This window comes from Lactuca saligna, mitochondrion (assembly GCF_052625555.1).
Source record: "Lactuca saligna strain CGN5271 mitochondrion, complete genome".
NCBI classification, from domain to species: Eukaryota; Viridiplantae; Streptophyta; class Magnoliopsida; order Asterales; family Asteraceae; genus Lactuca; species Lactuca saligna.
The window spans coordinates 112,501-130,000 of NC_042406.1; the positions used below are offsets into that span (position 1 = coordinate 112,501).

The 17,500-nt window shown below is 44.2% G+C and overlaps 1 protein-coding gene and 2 non-coding genes across 3 annotated transcripts, besides 2 other annotated features; 2 read left to right on the plus strand and 1 right to left on the minus strand.

Moving 5' to 3' along the window:
• Positions 1 to 1,191: part of a repeat region (first copy of long repeat T) that runs on past the window's edge.
• Positions 1,192 to 5,575: 4,384 nt separating this feature from the next.
• Positions 5,576 to 5,698: a dispersed repeat (second copy of repeat X-06).
• Positions 5,622 to 5,695, minus strand: trnD-GTC. Its single transcript has one exon. It is a non-coding gene; the product is annotated as a tRNA-Asp (tRNA).
• A 4,352-nt stretch (positions 5,699 to 10,050) lies between the features above and the next one.
• On the plus strand, positions 10,051 to 10,137 carry trnS-TGA. Its single transcript has one exon. It is a non-coding gene; the product is annotated as a tRNA-Ser (tRNA).
• A 244-nt stretch (positions 10,138 to 10,381) lies between these two features.
• cox1 (cytochrome c oxidase subunit 1) lies at positions 10,382 to 11,965 on the plus strand (the record flags this gene model as incomplete). Its single annotated transcript has 1 exon — positions 10,382 to 11,965. A coding segment is annotated over one exon (1,584 nt), but the record flags the coding sequence as incomplete, so codon positions are not given.
• Positions 11,966 to 17,500: the final 5,535 nt, after the last annotated feature.

Here is a 17,500-nt window from a genome sequence, read left to right on the forward strand (position 1 = left end):
GAACAAAGTAACTTTCGAAGTGGACTGGGAAGGAATGCGAATAGGTATTTCAATTGTTGGACTAAATGAATAGGCAAGGAAGGCAAGGCACTTGACTGAAAGGTCCTACCCGACTCATTCTTAGGACAGGCTTAGCTCTAGCTATCTAAAATGAAGAAATTGTACAAGGGAGAAATCCTATTTCACAAAGTAACTTCTCAAAGGTCGAAGGCGTAGTATCGATTGCTTGTGTTGGACTACCTTTATAGGATAGATCTGATATACTGTTAGGTTTTGGTTGGACTGCTTTGTACGGAATTCACTGAGATTGACTTTAGATATCGCATTTCCGGTATAGCATTTACTGTTCGAGATTTCCGGTATGTAATTGACTCGTATATAAAGAAAGAAAGTCTTTCAATTCCTAGTTCGATATTCCAGATATTCCATTAGAATGACTGATGTTGGACTAGCTGACTCCCTAAGCTTTGCCGTATTGCATTAGAAAGTGGGGAATTCCATCGTCTTTGGTATGCGAATTTCAAGCTGCTACTGCTCCGATAGCTGCTTTAGAGGTTGCTTAGCCGGTATCTGACTGAACTAGCTGGTTTAGATTTCATTAGTTGAAAGTCTCGCACTATTTACACTATTTCAACAAAGACTGTGTAAAATGGATATGATATAAGGGAAGGATTGACCTGTTGGTTGACTTCTCAATTGAGAAAAGACTGGAATGAAACTGGCAATGCTCTCTTCGGTTTTCATCCGGTTGGCAATCCTATCTTCGGTCCTAGCTGAGTTCTGTCTTAGCTTTACGGCAAAGGGATAGGCTTAGCCTATTGAATGGGGAGAGCTAGGCTGCATTCACCATCGAATAACGGGGTAAAAGGCTACTTTCAGATCTCTTTCCCTGTAGTCGTACTATGACTTTCTGAGGGATTGAACTCTAGTCGTACTATTCGATATCATCTAGCAAAGAAGTCAGCTATGGGCAAGACTTGGGGCGGGCCACCAAAGCGGGTTTAGCCGGTTAGAGCTCAAGAGAATCGCTTCACGCCTTGCTTGCAAGAGCTAGACAGCAAAACCATTCCTAGCAACCATTGCTTTCGAAAGAGCAACCATTTCAGGGAACATCTACTTGAGAATTTTCTATAGTGAAAGCCTTTTTTCCAGGCAAAGACCCCACTCATAGGGTGAAGGCAGCCATCACTGGAGAATAGCTCCTAGCCTTATTCTAAGAAGGCGCATGCCATCAAACGAAAGGAAGGGCCCAAACCGTTAGGGAGCATATGTTTCCAATAGCAAGAGTCAGTCCAAGCAGCGGAACACGTTACCCATTGAAACTAGGGAAGTTTCCAAACTCAAATTCGAAATGAGATCTTCCATCTTGATTAGCATGGTAGGTAGGCATGAAAGATGAGGCAAAGAATGTTCCGCATCTCCCCGGCCAGAAGCTTTCAAGACAGGCAAAGGTAAGGGGAAAAACAGTGAAGAATGACTTTGCTAGGAGTTAGGACCTTTCATCCAATACATGTAAGGGGATTTTGATCCCAATAGAATGCTATTTTACCTAGGTAAAACCCACGTTAAGGATACCTCTTTATACCCTTTCTATTATAGGCTTAAAGCATGAGGGTGGACCCTTATTTTAGCTTGCCTATAGCAGGTATTAGAGAAGGATGACCCGCATGTGGGTGAAAAGCCTCTCTAATAGCGGAGAGTGATAGTACGATGGATAGGTCTCATCAGAGGTTCTGGCTGGTATTGCTGCTATAAGTCCGTTCGGGGAGTCCGTGGCATAAAAAAAGAAGGATTTGAGTCTGAGAAAGACTGTTTCCCCATTTTCATACGAATAGTGAGAAATCTCAGAGTTTCTCCAGTTGGGGCATAGAAAGAAGACCTGAACTCGGTGTTTCCTCAATCTGAATAGATCAATCTGGATTATAGGCCAGCAAGCCCGGAACCAGCAAGTGGGAGCCTGCTGGCAAAGAGAATGTTAGTGAGTCTTAGCCATGATCAGACGAATGGTGTCAAAGACGAGAAAGAAGAAAGAGGAAAATGAGACATTCAATCATGATTTAGCGGGGGCAGTTAGACGATGCAAGGTATGCTTCAGAAGGCCTAGTTCAATCTGAGAGGTTTCCCATGCTCTCGCTCCTTAGAAAGATTAGGTGATAGGATACGCCGACCTTTAGTTAGAAAGAGCCGGGTGACCCCCTATCAATCTGCTTTCGCCGCTAGCCTCTCCTTTGCTTTTTTAGGTTTCCCATGCCTTGAAGAGGTTAGAGAGGGATATCAAATCCGGATTGAAAGATAGGCATAGATAGTCTAATCAAGAGGATTAGGCATGAGCATACAAAATCAGTCAAATATGAGAAAGATAGATACGAAATCCGGATCAAAAAGATAGAGATATCAGAAATCCGGTATGGAATGCTAGATCAATCTGAAAGATGAGGCATGAATGCTAGAAGGCAGGGATAGGTATTCAACCAGAAACCTGAACCCTTTAAGTCGTTCCTTCTATGGGTAAGTCAAGTTCAGTTAGAAAGTCCTTCCCTCTCTGCTCATCCTTCCCCGTTCCTAGCTTAGCTCTCACTATTGAAGCTCGTACGCAATGAGCCTCTCACGTTTCACTGAGATTGCTGCTTAGTCCTTCTCAAAAGCCTAATTCGTTCGCCTATGAATAGTCAGCCGATAAAAGTAGAATTCTTTCGCCTATAGGTAGCCAAAATCCCGGAAAAAAGGAACTTGATGATGTTCTTCTCCCCTCGTGGTCTCTATCTATAGATCCTAGACGGCGGAGACCATCTAGCTATTCATTAAGAAATGCCTGAAATGCTTGCTTTAAGCCGCGTACGAAAACCCCACATGCACCTTTCACCCCTCGAAAATACCCTGATAATGAAAGTCAGCGCCCTTCGAATGGACAATGGGGGAAGGTTTGTCTTCCATGGTAGCTAGGTAGCCCCGCATGAAGGTGACTCGCCCCCGATTGTAGGAAGCCCACTCTACAGTCTGACATGCTTTCCGTATCTAAGGTAAGGGGAATAATGCTAATCTATGTGCCAAGGAAGGTAGGCCTTTAAGGGAAGTAATTCATCCGGTAGGTACTACTAACTAGAAGAGATTGAGAAAAAGGGATTTTATCTCCCTAAGGTCGAGTCTCCTTCCTATCCTTTTCAGTCTGTTTTCACTTCCTCCATCTTTGGAATTGAATCAATAGTAGCAGAAGGAGGCAAGTAACTGATTAAGGAAAGGCATGAGTTTCATTTTCCAAGTAAGTTATGAAAAAAAGTTCTTATTAGCTTTCACCCTTTCTCCGCTTCAAAAGGAGCCGAATTTCAAGAACTTAAGACTTTTTAGACGGCCCTAAAGAAAGAAGTACAGGAGCTGAAGTCGATTCGCCAACAGAGAAGGGGGGTCGGACATGAATACGATTTGCGGACATGAAACATAATAAAGGCAGATGCCAAGAAGTGGGCAAGGAACTTCCATAGGGACTTGTAGTCTTTACTTCCTTTGGAGGCTGGGATAATAAGGGCTTCAGTTGTTGAAGAAAATGTCCCGATGAACCTTTATTCGCACTTTATGTCGCTAACCCGTGGCGGACAGAGCTAGCAGGTGACGGTAAAGGTACCTCCACATTTCGAACCTCGGGAGAGAAGGACGTTGATCGAGCTTTTCCATGCCTAGTCCCAGTTTCGGTTAAAGACCCAGAACGGGCTACAGATCTATACTAATGAAGTTTTTATGTGATAAAGTCAAGCCAGGAAGTCCTTCTCTCATTCTGGTGCTTGTAAGATAAGACCAGTAGATGAATTAGGAAAGAGGGCCTATGCCCGGTTAAAGTGAAAGGCTGTAGTGAGAGCGACGGGGCTTACTTTCTCTTTGGTTCAGCTACTAAATAGATAAGTCATTTCTGCTCGACTATAGCCATCGGGGTGGGGATGAGGCAGAAACACTTGCCGCACGTGATAATGCCACATTAGATAGAACAGTTCCCTATCAATGGAAGCCTTCGATGAAGAAGGTAAGTAAATGCTACTTAAGAAGCACAAGCACCCTTTTTTATTCACTAAGGATGAGATGGTGCAGGAGCGGGTCGATGATGACACTGGGGAAGCCCAGTCAACCAATAGGGGGAAAAAAATTCCATTCACTTGTTTAACTGCTAAGAATAATTTTATCTTTCGACTGGGAACTGCTTACCTTTGGTGCTTTCTATTTTTTTATATAAGGTAGTAATCCCGTAGAGGCAAGGGCGAATCGAGTTAGCATCCCGCCATTCATGCCATGCCTTGTCAGCTAGGCTAGTTAGCTAATTCCTTCCAAGAAAATAGATTATGCGATGATGCGCGTAATAGATCTCTTATTAGGTTATTAAAAAGTCATTTCTAGAGGAATGGGCCATGGAAGACTAAGAGAAGAGAACCTGAAATGAAAGGTCAGATAGTGAAAGATGAACAAGAAGCCACAACTCGAAGGCTAATTCATGCTTTGCCAATGAGTGATGTTATTTTACTTAATATCCCAAGTTAGGAATAAGATCACAGCTTATCCCGCCACAAAGCGATTAAAATCTCTTTTCCATAGGCGCTAACTCTTACTTAAACAGCTTCGCTTCCTTCCCCAGATGCATGAGATGAAGGAAAGCGAGGGCGAAAGGAAGGCTTTGACTAACTCCTTCTAGGGTGTAATTCCAAGCTCTCGTATGGCTATGAGACTCACAATCAGGCGTCGCACCTTAGTAAGCTTTCAGGAAAGTCAGGACTATTTATTGCCGCATCAAGGAAAGATGAAATATTTTCTGTTAATACTCTTTATTCCCACATTTTTTGAATCCAAGAAGGAGTTCGATATCCGTCTAAAAAAAATAGAAGAGAGAAAGTCTAATTCCACATCTATTAGGGGCACTGAGTATATGGTGTAAGTCCTTGCTGTGTTAGCTAGGCCACCTGCCTGAAGCGTTGAAGATAGAAAATTATGGTTGCTTGTTGATTGATTCGGCGTAACGAGTGATAGAGATACCTTACGAGGGTTTAAGGAAAGAAGTTCGTTCAGGATGTTAAACTTTTTTCAATCGGGCTGTGGACCCATAGACATTGAGATTGATGAGACTCGGGAACGAGGTCGTCCCCTGTTCGTTGTTTTTCCTGAGAGAAAGATGGTCTCGAAGCACACTCTGGTTCGCGCCAATCCCTTCACTCCAGTAATCCATACCCGGACGTCCGCGATGGCGTAAGCACGTCGCAAGTCTGCTCACCGGTTATTGCATTAAGCACCGGTAATTCACCAAAAGCAAGAGGCTCCTAAAAATTTTAGAGTCAGATTCACGTGCAGCCTTGATCTTATTATACGATATACCACAAAATTTTCTATTCGATGGACCAGGAGGAACAATCGAAAAAAGCTCGACCAGTACGGTATCTCTTTGAATCCTGAATATGGTGATACCCCCGATTGTACCAATCTACATATGTCTATCCCCGTTACTAGTTATTGTCATTTGGATTCCTTTACTTTATTTGTCCGATGAGAAATGCGAAACGAAAGAAGGATCCTCCTGCTGGGAAATTAGATCCTACTCTTTGTCCACAGAAAATGGAGAGAGGAATTGATGTCTTTTTTGAATCCGGCGTCGGGACTGACGGGGCTCGAACCCGCAACTTCCGCCTTGACAGGGCGGTGCTCTGACCGATTGAACTACAATCCCAGGTTGGAACCTTAACCTCTTACGGTTGTCGAGAGATCTCAATCTACTACATCTACTCTAAAGGCAATGCAAAGAGTTCACGCCGGATCGAAGGCATGCTCTTAGTTAGCTTATGAGCGAAGGGTACGAGAGTTGTTCGAAAGTATTGGAGCGAAGGTTTGAAGACGCTCGACCAACGGGAGAGGAAGGAAGAAAGGCGAGGTTCGACCGTAACGTAATAAGGGAGGGTGCCTCCTTTCAGAGTGTGATTCGTCGTTTCCAATGCGGTTAATTGCTATTAGGCTTTTTAGGAAAGTTCCCCTTTTCTTATGCAGTTAGCTCGACTCCAGGTATAGCTCTGAATGGGCATGTAGCCGTAGGCGGGAACTCTTCTTTTTATCTTATTCTTTGGTCAGGCAAGTCGGCTGGTAATCCCAACCGAATAAGCAATCGAAATCGCTACAAGCAACCTATTTCATACCCTTTTCGTCGTACTTCCTCTTCTCCTTCTCTTCTTTCTCTCCCTGCCGAGCTTGTTGGAGTGCCATTGCCAAGATCTAGTGTAATTCCTTTTCCCCGGGAGCCAGTCGCACTAATGCTAGTATCAATAGGAAGATCTTTATTGCTTAGGAGATTTCTGGTTTTCTCCCCTGTAGTGTCAAAGTATTTGGCATAAAGAGCCCTCAATAACTTGCTTGTCCTGTACGCGGATAGAGGGAGTTTCAACTCGGCCTTCTACTAAGAGTGTTGCACAAATTCCTTTTCTTATCCCTTCTAGTTTAAGCCTTTCCTTCCTATGTAACCAAGTCCTCCTATGAACCTATCCCCGCCTAAAGGATAGGATAGGATAGATTACAACTATAAAGTAAAGGCTGTCTTCGAGCAAGCTCTTAGCTTTCATCGTGAGTGAGAGAGGAATTGAGGCTGATTCAACTCAAGCAGCTTGCACATGATTGTCTTGTGTAGTGTGTGATATCTTTCCTTTGTTAAGTGGAAGTGGGAACTATCTAAGATCTATTATCCATCCCTTTCTTGGGCACAGTCAAAGACCTTGCAACTAAGGGCTTCAACCGATGCCTTCAAGCTCACCTAACTTGGTTCTAGTGTTGTGACTGGCACTCTACCAAATCCATCAATTCTTGGATTGGTTGCTTCTGAGAGAGCTGCTCTTCCGACTGCTCGTATTCATCCCTTCCCCATGAGGGCAATCAGCCCCTTGCTTTCATTTGAATATTGGCCCTCGCGCATCACGGCTAGATTTGAGTCACTCATAGCTAGGGCTTTCTATTTCATCAGGACGGCTTCTCCTCTACTGAGCTCATCGCCCCTTTCTATCAGCTTCCGCTACCTGTCTGATGAGGTTTTACGGAGGCTCCTTTGACCGGTCTGAGGCTTTACCTCACCCTATCTCGCTTACTCGTTGTGGTTTACCACGGAATAAACCTGCTTTTCATCGTAAGATGATGAGGGGTCGCTCCTGGAGTTGCTAGTGAGTCCGAGTGAAAGAGTCAACTGCTTGCCCCTTGCGCTTTACCGGTTTGGAATGAGAGCCTTCATGTCAGCCTTCTCACCCATGGAATCCCTCTTATCTTATAGTTCTCTATCTAGCTGCATTCTAACACCCTCTTTAGGCTCTTCGGTATTCCTTCGTGACTGAGGCGGCAAGTCGCTTTCTTGCCCTATTCTGAATAGAACTGGAGCCGGCTTTGTTTAAGAAGTTAAGCTACAATACAATCTCTCTTTCTGGCGCAAAGAATGCCTACTGACAGCAGCTTCCAATGGCAAAAGAAGTACTCTCCTTTGGTCCTCGGGCTAGTTCATCTATCTATCTATCAACTCAGCAAAGTGGCTGCGGGGATTCGATGTGCCATCTGCGGTTCTTAACCGATTCACTCCAAAGCGGTTCACATGCCACCCGTCTTGGTAGATCCTACCCTTTTCCTTGCTAGTAAATACCGAACTTGACTGTGGTAGGCACAATCGCTTTCAATGAAAATTTTGCTTTCTAAATCCGCCCTCTTCAAGCTGTCGAATATAGATAGGAGATCCACTTCAATTTCTCTCCTCTCCCACCTCTCCAGCTTGGGAATAGTTCTTTCTACTGGCTATCTATCTGTACAATGCCAGTTCAAGCTACCTTCTGGATGGAGCAAGAAAAGGTATGCGCAGGCGCAGTAGTTCAAGGCGGACAGGTAAGGGTAGGTAGTAAAGGCTTAGCATAGGCAGGGGATAGGCATTCAAATCACTATCTTAAAATACCGTATATAAGAGAAAGAGTGGCTCGTGCATCTTTTCTTAGACAAGTCTAGTAGGCAAGGGAATTGTTATAGCAAGCATGAGCGGGAATGAGCAATGACTTGAGTTTCGTTCTGGAGTTCGAGCGTTGAAAGTTAGTTCGAGCGGGGGTCTTTTCTTTTTTTTTTAATAGGAAAAATGAATGAAAATAAAAGCGGTGGCCGACAAGGCCCTTTTACCTAAATCCAATCTCTTGGGAAGCGAAGAGGACAGGTTTTAAAGTCGTTCGGTAAGATTCTCCCGAAGGTAGACATTTACCCAAGGCACTGATATTCTGACTCTCTCAATTACACGTGTTTGAGGGAGTTGAACGTCTTATTCTTATGAGTGGCCTATGTGAATATGAGCCAGGAGCAAGGATTCCTGAAAGTGAATTCCAGTGCAAGCCTGATATGAAAGTGGAGTTCAATCGTCGAAAGTGAGATCTCTTTTAGTCCGGTCTTCTTTTCTCTTTTGAGTCAGGTTCTTAAGACAGGACAGGAAATCGGCTTTTCTGAATATCTCTTTTCCCGCCTATGTTGTAGTTCGAGATCGAAACTGGACCTGAGAGAGACTAGACTTCTAGTAACAGTAGGTGCGCCTTCAGTTGAGGAGAGCTGTTCACAAGTAGTGGTTATGAGCTCTTTCTTATTCCGGTTCAGAAGAGGTAATTCCTTCAGTTGCACTAGTGGATTGAATAACCTTTTTTTTAGTGCCAACAAAGTGCATGTGTTGTTGGTTAATGTTAATAAAAAGATGACTTTCGATAGGCTGGAGGACTGAGACTAGAAGTAGGACAAAGGTCTTAAAAGAGAAATGAAAGGCATTTTTATTTGAGAGAGCTATGCTTAGGTCAGTTCCTTCAGTCCACTTTTTAGGTAAGCCAAAAGTTCACTTTAGGTAAGTAAGTAGTCCCGTATGAAATTAATAAAACATTCATATCTGGCACTTGAGGAGGTCAATCTTAAGTTGTTGGAAGCTACTGCTAAGGTACTCCCCCTCATCTATAAAGGATAGGCAATTGAGAGAAAATAGGACGATAGCGATAGACACAGGAACTTAAATAGATTAAAAGATGACTTCCGTAGAGGAGAGGGGAAACCTGCTTAGATAGGGTGATAGCCCGGTTTTGATTGAATATCCTTTCCTGTGCTTGTCTTGTATTGAGGTATACCGCGAAGATATGAGTAAAAGTAGGTAACAGAAGGGGAGGGATTGCTGTTTTTTATTACTGAGGGCAAGCAGCTTTCATTTTATTCAATCTAATGGTAGGGCTTGAAAGAGTAGGCGGTTCGTATCTTTCTATGACCCCCAGAATAAGAAGTAGGAGGATACGCAGAGAAAGAGCTCTTGAAGTCTACCCGGGCGCGCTTCTTCATTCATCCATTTAGGCCCGACTAGGAACACGTGGATCCAGGGAACGAACAGCTTCTTACTAGTAGGGGCGAATCACAGTAAAAGAGTCCAATCTATGAAATAGAGCTTAGTCTGTCCAAACTAGTAGAAGGCTTAGGTTCTTATTTGATCCAATAAAGTCAGAATACCTTTCTATCTAAAAGAAATGGTGCTCGATGAAACGACCCAGATTCCACACTATGCTCTGGTCTGGGGAGAGAGCTGCTCTGCGAAGCTGGGCGTTCCGTGTTCTTATGAAGGAACCATACTAGAAAGAGAATAGAAAGGGCCTTAGCGAGGGAGTGATGGGCAACCTTAGTCTATATATTGCTCGTGAGCCGCCAAGTACCAGTCTCGCAACAGTATTGGTGGCGCAAAACAAAAGGATCGGTCCTTCACTTGCTGATCGTTCGCGAGTAGAACTCGCTCTCTTGCCACGCCTTTCACTCACTCGCTTGAGTCGGACTCAATCACTCGGAGGATCATTCCTTCTTCACTCTCTTGCTATTACCCGCAGGGAGCGCAGCAACCAAGGTGCATATTATCATATAGAAAGAAGCGAAGCGTAGCGATTCGTACTACCGGAAAAGTTTCGCTAACCGGCAGGCAATAGAATCCGCCGATAGGCGCAAGCAAGCGTAGCGAATCACATAGATAAGGCCCTACCTGCCAGCGCGCGGATAGATAGGGCGGGCGAAGCGCGAAGGGGATGGATGTCTGAGCGGTTGAAAGAGTCGGTCTTGAAAACCGAAGTATTGATAGGAATACCGGGGGTTCGAATCCCTCTCCATCCGCGAGGTCATAAGTTCTCTCTTGCGTTATCTATAGATAAGAACGAATCGGATCGACTCGACTGATATGATAGATGGAATGGTAGCTTGTTTTATGATTTAGTTAGGACTCTGTCTCCCTTTCGTGATCTTCCGCCCTCCGGTTGGGGAAGGTCCGGAAAGCCCTCACTCCCCCTTTTTCAAAAAGAAGCCCCGCTCAACAAGGGGCCCTCTCTGATAAGGAAGAAAACGAAAGAATCTCAATTTTACGACAAATCCGGTCCGATGGCTGTTCTCCACTAACCACAAGGATATAGGGACTCTATATTTCATCTTTGGTGCCATTGCTGGAGTGATGGGCACATGCTTCTCAGTACTGATTCGTATGGAATTAGCACGACCCGGCGATCAAATTCTTGGTGGGAATCATCAACTTTATAATGTTTTAATAACGGCTCACGCTTTTTTAATGATATTTTTTATGGTTATGCCGGCGATGATAGGTGGATCTGGTAATTGGTCTGTTCCGATTCTGATAGGTGCGCCTGACATGGCATTTCCACGATTAAATAATATTTCATTCTGGTTGTTGCCACCAAGTCTCTTGCTCCTATTAAGCCCAGCCTTAGTAGAAGTGGGTAGTGGCACCGGGTGGACGGTCTATCCGCCCTTAAGTGGTATTACCAGCCATTCTGGAGGAGCAGTTGATTCAGCAATTTCTAGTCCTCATCTATCTGGTATTTCATCCATTTTAGGTTCTATCAATTTTATAACAACTATCTCCAACATGCGTGGACCTGGAATGACTATGCATAGATCACCCCTATTTGTGTGGTCCGTTCTAGTGACAGCATTCCCACTTTTATTATCACTTCCGGTACTGGCAGGGGCAATTACCATGTTATTAACCGATCGAAACTTTAATACAACCTTTTCTGATCCCGCTGGAGGGGGAGACCCCATATTATACCAGCATCTCTTTCGGTTCTTCGGTCATCCAGAGGTGTATATTCCCATTCTGCCTGGATCCGGTATCATAAGTCATATCGTTTCTACTTTTTCGGGAAAACCGGTCTTCGGGTATCTAGGCATGGTTTATGCCATGATCAGTATAGGTGTTCCTGGATCTCTTGTTTGGGCTCATCATATGTTTACTGTGGGCTTAGACGTTGATACCCGTGCCTACTTCACCGCAGCTACCATGATCATAGCTGTCCCCACTGGAATCAAAATCTTTAGTTGGATCGCTACCATGTGGGGGGGTTCGATACAATACAAAACACCCATGTTATTTGCTGTAGGGTCCATATTTTTGTTCACCATAGGGGGACTCACTGGAATCGTTCCGGCAAATTCTGGGCTAGACATTGCTCTACATGATACTTATTATGTGGTTGCACATTTCCATTATGTACTTTCTATGGGAGCCGTTTTTGCTTTATTTGCAGGATTTCACTATTGGGTAGGTAAAATCTTTGGTCGAACATATCCTGAAACTTTAGGTCAAATCCATTTTTGGATCACTTTTTTCGGGGTTAATCCGACCTTCTTTCCCATGCATTTCTTAGGGCTTTCGGGTATGCCACGTCGCATTCCAGATTATCCAGATGCTTACGCTGGATGGAATGCCCTTAGCAGTTCTGGCTCTTATATATCTGTAGTTGGGATTTGTCGTTTCTTCGTGGTCGTAACAATCACTTCAAGCAGTGGAAACAACAAAAGATGCGCTCCAAGTCCTTGGGCTGTTGAACAGAATCCAACCACACCGGAATGGATGGTACAAAGTCCTCCAGCTTTTCATACTTTTGGAGAACTTCCAGCTATCAAGGAGACGAAAAGCTCTGTGAAGTAAAAGAAAAAAAGGTCGCCGATTGCTACTAAGAACCTAACAGAACTTTTCAAAATTGAAAACGGATCAGTCGACCTGGTCTACGAATCTATTCTAACTATCAACGAATTCTTCAAATTTTAGGCGGGATGGGGATTGTAATTATTTAGACTTCTCGAGGTATAATGACAGACCGGGAGGCTAGATTCGAAGGAATCGGCGGATCAATTTTGTGTTATATATGGTAATCCTTCTGCGAATTAGATCCTAAATTGACTATTTGTGAAAAAAAGAGAAAGGGCGGGTTGTATAATCTCACTCCTCCCCCATTAGTTGAGACTTCAAGGAGGTTTTCCCCGGAATGAAAGAAAAAAAAGAAACTGGTTCACGTAAGAATGGACGTCTTGGTTCACGCAAGAGTGCACGTAGAATACCAAAAGGACTTATTCATGTTCAAGCAAGCTTCAACAATACCATTGTGACTGTTACAGATGTAAGGGGTCGGGTGGTTTATTGGGCCTCCGCCGGTACTTGTGGAAGAGGGGGTACAAGAAGAGGGACACCATTTGCTGCTCAAACTGCAGCGGGAAATGCTGTACAGTAGTGGAGCAAGGTATGCAACGAGCGGAAGTTATGAAAAAGGGTCCAGGTCTCGGAATCCCATCTTCCAAGGTCAGGAGCCACGGAGCCAGAAGACCGTTCGACGATCCTACTTCTGATGTCATCCCCTTCTGTTCCCTCCCTGTTGAATATCCCAACTATTCTATATCCAATTCCGGGATGGATCATGAAAGATTTTGTCTTGAAATGCCGATAAGGAATAGCCAGTTATAGAAGCGGGTGGCAGGGAATGAAAGCACTCCTGTGCTATCAAAGTAGAGATATTAGTTAGAGCTAGGGGCAGGCCATCTATTCCTGCTTGACTTTCTTCAAGATACGAAATGAGCAGCCGTTTTTCGTGACATCATATCACTATTCGGCAAGTCAATCCCGCTTACCGGCTCAATATATCTCTCAATAGATTCGCTTGCCACAACGACCGGACAGGATAGGAGATCGCCCAACCTTCCAATTTATCTTTCTGAAGCAACTATAACGGATGGGCAGCTTCCCTACCCACTGGGGATTTTTTTTCCCCGTTCCAACTTCGGATTCTTGGAAATCATCCCCGGTTCTATGATTTAAGGTTAGGAGTTTCATTCTTAGCAAGATCCCCAGCTATTGAATCTGTTGTCGTCGGCGGGGCTACTTCTTCTTCTTTCGAAATGAGAAGAATAGCGTAGTCAAAGTAGGCCAAGTCGGTAGCCTTTTCTGAAACTCTTGGGAGAAGGGCTGTAGGATTAGAAAAAGGCCTAACTGCTGTTGAAGGAATAGAGGCTGTTTCGGCTCTTGGAGTAAGGGGGGAAGGGCTGAGTGCCGGTGAAATGCTTTTTTAGACTTACCCCGCTCAATGGAAATTTATTTAGGCAAGATCCCACGTCCAAGAGTCTGATTCTGATTCTGCTTTCACTCTTATCAAGGAAGGAGGCCACCAAACCAAAGGGGAGGTCTTTGCTTGCTTTTCCTGTTAGAGATGCTAGTCTTTTTGTAATAACTGCTCTGAAGATGTTTTCAGGAATAAGAGAAGACGGTGCTCTTTCATCAGCTCTTTGGCTATTTGCTTGCGATAAAGAAAGAGTGAATTGATCCGAGCCAAGTAGTTCGGCTAAGCCGGAAAGAAAGAGTTAGATCCTCTTTGAGATGAAATGCGGCAATGTCCTAATCAAACCAGGCGCAAGGTCAATGATTTCGCTCAAGGCTCAAGGCATAAAGGCTCTTATTCCTTCTGCATTGGTCTCGGAGGGCCCTCGCTCTAAAGGGTTGATGGCAGCTATCCTGCTCTGTCAGAGATAATTGGAATGGAATTGGTGTGGTTCGCTAGCTCTTTCTTTTGAGACGAATGAATTCCGAATAAAGGAAGGCGGTCGTGATAGGGAAAGGCCTTTCCTTATTACCAGGAAAGATAAAATGGGCCAAATCGCCTGCTAGAGAAGAAGCTCTTAGGGAATCGATCTAGACTAGATGAGATGCCGGTGCCATTAAACTAGCTGCCAGAACGAGTTCAAGAGATGAGGATCCAGGTAGTGAAGTCACCCTCGGGGGAAGAATCATTCCATTCACTTGTGAAACTGCTAAGAAGAATAGCTTTTCTCTGAATCCACCACTCACTCTCTTTCGGGTAGGTTTAACAAGAAAGTAAAAGCAATCTCCTCAACCTAGAAAGAGAACTCCGGGATCTTCTTTTTCTTCTTAAGAACCCGAAGGCGAACTAATCCGTCTTGGTGCAGCTCCTAGTCCTGATCGATTGGCTACCGGGTGTTCACTCAAACTAAAAAGAAAAAAATGGAATATAGAATCCGGATCCTCATCTCCTTCCCGCTTTAGTTTCACTCTTATCTCGGTTGCTAACCGGTGTGGGAGATGAAGCCAAGTCCTTTCCCTTCAAGGATCTAACTGCCACTCTTTCTAGTTTCATTCAACTGCCACTAACCCATATGCTTAAAACATCTCATTGGAGGTGGGATAGAGCTAATTCTGGGATCGAATGTCTCTCATTGTGGTCTTGATTTTAAGCTAGTACAATCAAGGATTCTGGTATGAATTTGGTAGTCATCTTGATCTCTTCTCTTGTCTGTTTTTTTTTTGAATAGGTCTTCTCCCTTCGATCCGCGAAGTAGGCAAGCAGGAATCTCTCCCCCTTTCTGTTTATGGATAGAAAGAATATCTCCTTAGGAGAGTATTTTATGAGTTGACTGTAACCCGAAGGCTTCTTTCAATCGATCTAGTAGGTAAGAAATAAGATCTTCGTATAGTTAATGAATTAAAGCGAAACCACTAGGTTAGATCTCGTCTGTGATCCCTGGGCTTGTTAATTGAGAGAGAAACCCCTACTATCGATCGTGGCCTTCATTGAGTGCATTTTTTGCTCTTTGACATAGTAAGGCGGGAAGGCATGAGCAAGGCACTTACAAGGCCTTTCACAGCTCAAATCCATGCATTAAGCCGCTAATCCCTTTTATAGCAAAGTCCCAGCAGGCTACCTCATCGGGAAATCTAAATTCTTTCACCGAACCAGGGGGGGCACGATGAATACATTGATTATCTGGGTCCGATCGTCGCTAGAGGCCCGTCGACTATAATACACTGTTCGAAATTTCTTCGTTTCTGCCGAAACAAAACGGGATTGGCTATCTTAACCTTAGCAGTTTTGCGAGCAAACGTAGACGAATGCTTGCAAGACCAGCAAAGCCCTACTTATTAGGAGGGGACTCTTTGGCACCTTAGAGAAATTCCTTTACCTAGGGGATCAAGTGGTAGTTGATCAATGAACTAATATCTTTCGGTATAGGGCGAAGGTAAGGGCTTGGGCATGGCACGAGGGTTGTTAAGCTCACATCCGTTGTAAGACTTTGTAAGAAATGCTGGATTGTGCCCTCCGAGCAGAAGGTGTCCTCAGGGCTTAGTTGGGTTTGTTTGAGTCTAAATCCTGATTACGTCGAGTGGAGAGGCCTTAGTGTTCAACGCACCACGTCCATCCTTATGGAATCCATCTGGACAGCTTACCCTTAAACTTTTGCCAACCCCAGAGAAGAGAACTTCGAGGATACGCGGTAGACATGCTTTTCCCAAGAATCTTCAAACTTTTTGCTTATGTAATGGGGGAGGTACCAGCTGATGTCTTTGAAGACATTCAGAAGGACGTTCGAGATATGGAGGGGTGCTTTGGGTTTGATCTGAGATGGGTTCATGCCAGGCTGGGTGCAGTGGCCAAGGCAAGATTTGATACCCATCATCTCGAGGAGTACGCCCAGACTTCAGCAGCGCTCGAGAAAGCTACAAGTGCATTGGCTCAACTTGAAGGAGAGTTGTCTCGGCGTAGTGAAACTGCTTCTGCCCATTTGGTGAACAACTCTGTTGCTACTAAAATGAAACATTTTCCCCTCGAGGGAGTGGTTATTTTCCCGATGAAATCGAGGGCACAAGTTTTAAATGGGTAGGGAGTTCCACGGCTGGAGCATGTATGAGGTTGCCATGTAGTTGACAAACCTTGCACCTCTTAACAAATGTTGCTGAATCTATCTCCATAGTTGGCCAATAGTACCCCAGGGTCATCAGGTGATCATATATCTTTGCGCCGCCAATATGTCCTGGGGCGTGGGCTTCCTCGAGAACCTGCTGCACATCCGGATGGAGAGGATGGCCATTATAGCCCTTCCTGTAAAGTTCTCCTTGCTTAGCAAAGAAGCGAAATGCCCTTTTCTTTATTCCAACTACATCTTTTGTTTCAGAGGGGAGGATTTTTTGATCCAGAAAAGAAATACAATCAATATAGGGCTTTCTCCAGTCTTCATAATATAATGCTCTAAGGCACATTCTGCTGGACATGGGTAGAATTGACATTGGAGGCAAGTTTTCTTCAATTTGTTGGCTTCCTCCAATACTGCAGCTGAGAGTTCTGCTCTGATGGAGGTGCATATTCATATTCTCCACTCGGGAAACGGGCAAGCAAATCAACTAAGGCTTTACTTTTCATTGCGTTGGGAGTTACACATTTCATGTCATAGCCTGCTAGAGTGAGGAACCGCCGAGCAGCTCTCCCTATGAGTATAGTATAGCTCGAGACATTAAGTGTTTGATTGGGTCACATCTTGTCACAATATGAACTGTGAAGGACATGAAGTAGTGACGCAACTTCTGAGTAACAAAGACTAATGTGAGGCAGTGCCCTTCCACAACTGAGTACCTTGTCCCCGGACCTGTGATCACTCGGCTCAAGTAGTATACTGGGCATTCCTTCCTATCGCAATGCCCCACGAGAAGTAGAAGTGAGATAAAGCTGCAAGGGATTGGCTGAATATTGATCCAGTTTAGGCAGCTTTCAGTCTCTATAAACTTGATGGAATATCTCTTACACAAGGAAAAAGACTTGCATCAATCAATGGCATGAAGGAGTTGAATCAGGAACATAATTTCAAAGCCAAAGCAAAGGCATTCATTTAGCAGGAGTTTACGCTGCAAAGACGATTCGTGCTAGCTCTTCTCTTCTTTAACTAGTTAGATGAATAGCCTATTGGGCTAGTTTACTAAGCTTTCAGTCTACATAAACTTCATTCAATATTGATTACACTCCTTCTCCTACTGCTTCTCCTTATACCCACTAATGTTCTTCTTCGTCCTACCTTGACTATTGGGAAATTTCCATTCGAGAAAGAGATGTACGAATAAAGGAGCGAAGCTGACTCGACCGGACGGTAGAGGTTGTTTAAGAATCGAGATAGGCACCGTGAAAGAAAGAACTTCGCTAGCTTACCCCACGTAGCAGTCCTAGTAAATACCTGTGCTTTATAGAATAGGGCCTTTTAGGATATGATTACAATGCTTCAGTTGTCATTGATCAAGAAGGAAATCAAAAAGGAAGTCGATTTTTTGGTGCGATTGCCGGGGAATTGAGACAGTTTAATTTGACTAAAAGACTTTCATTAGCTCCTTAGGTATTATAAGATGAGACCATGAATCGAA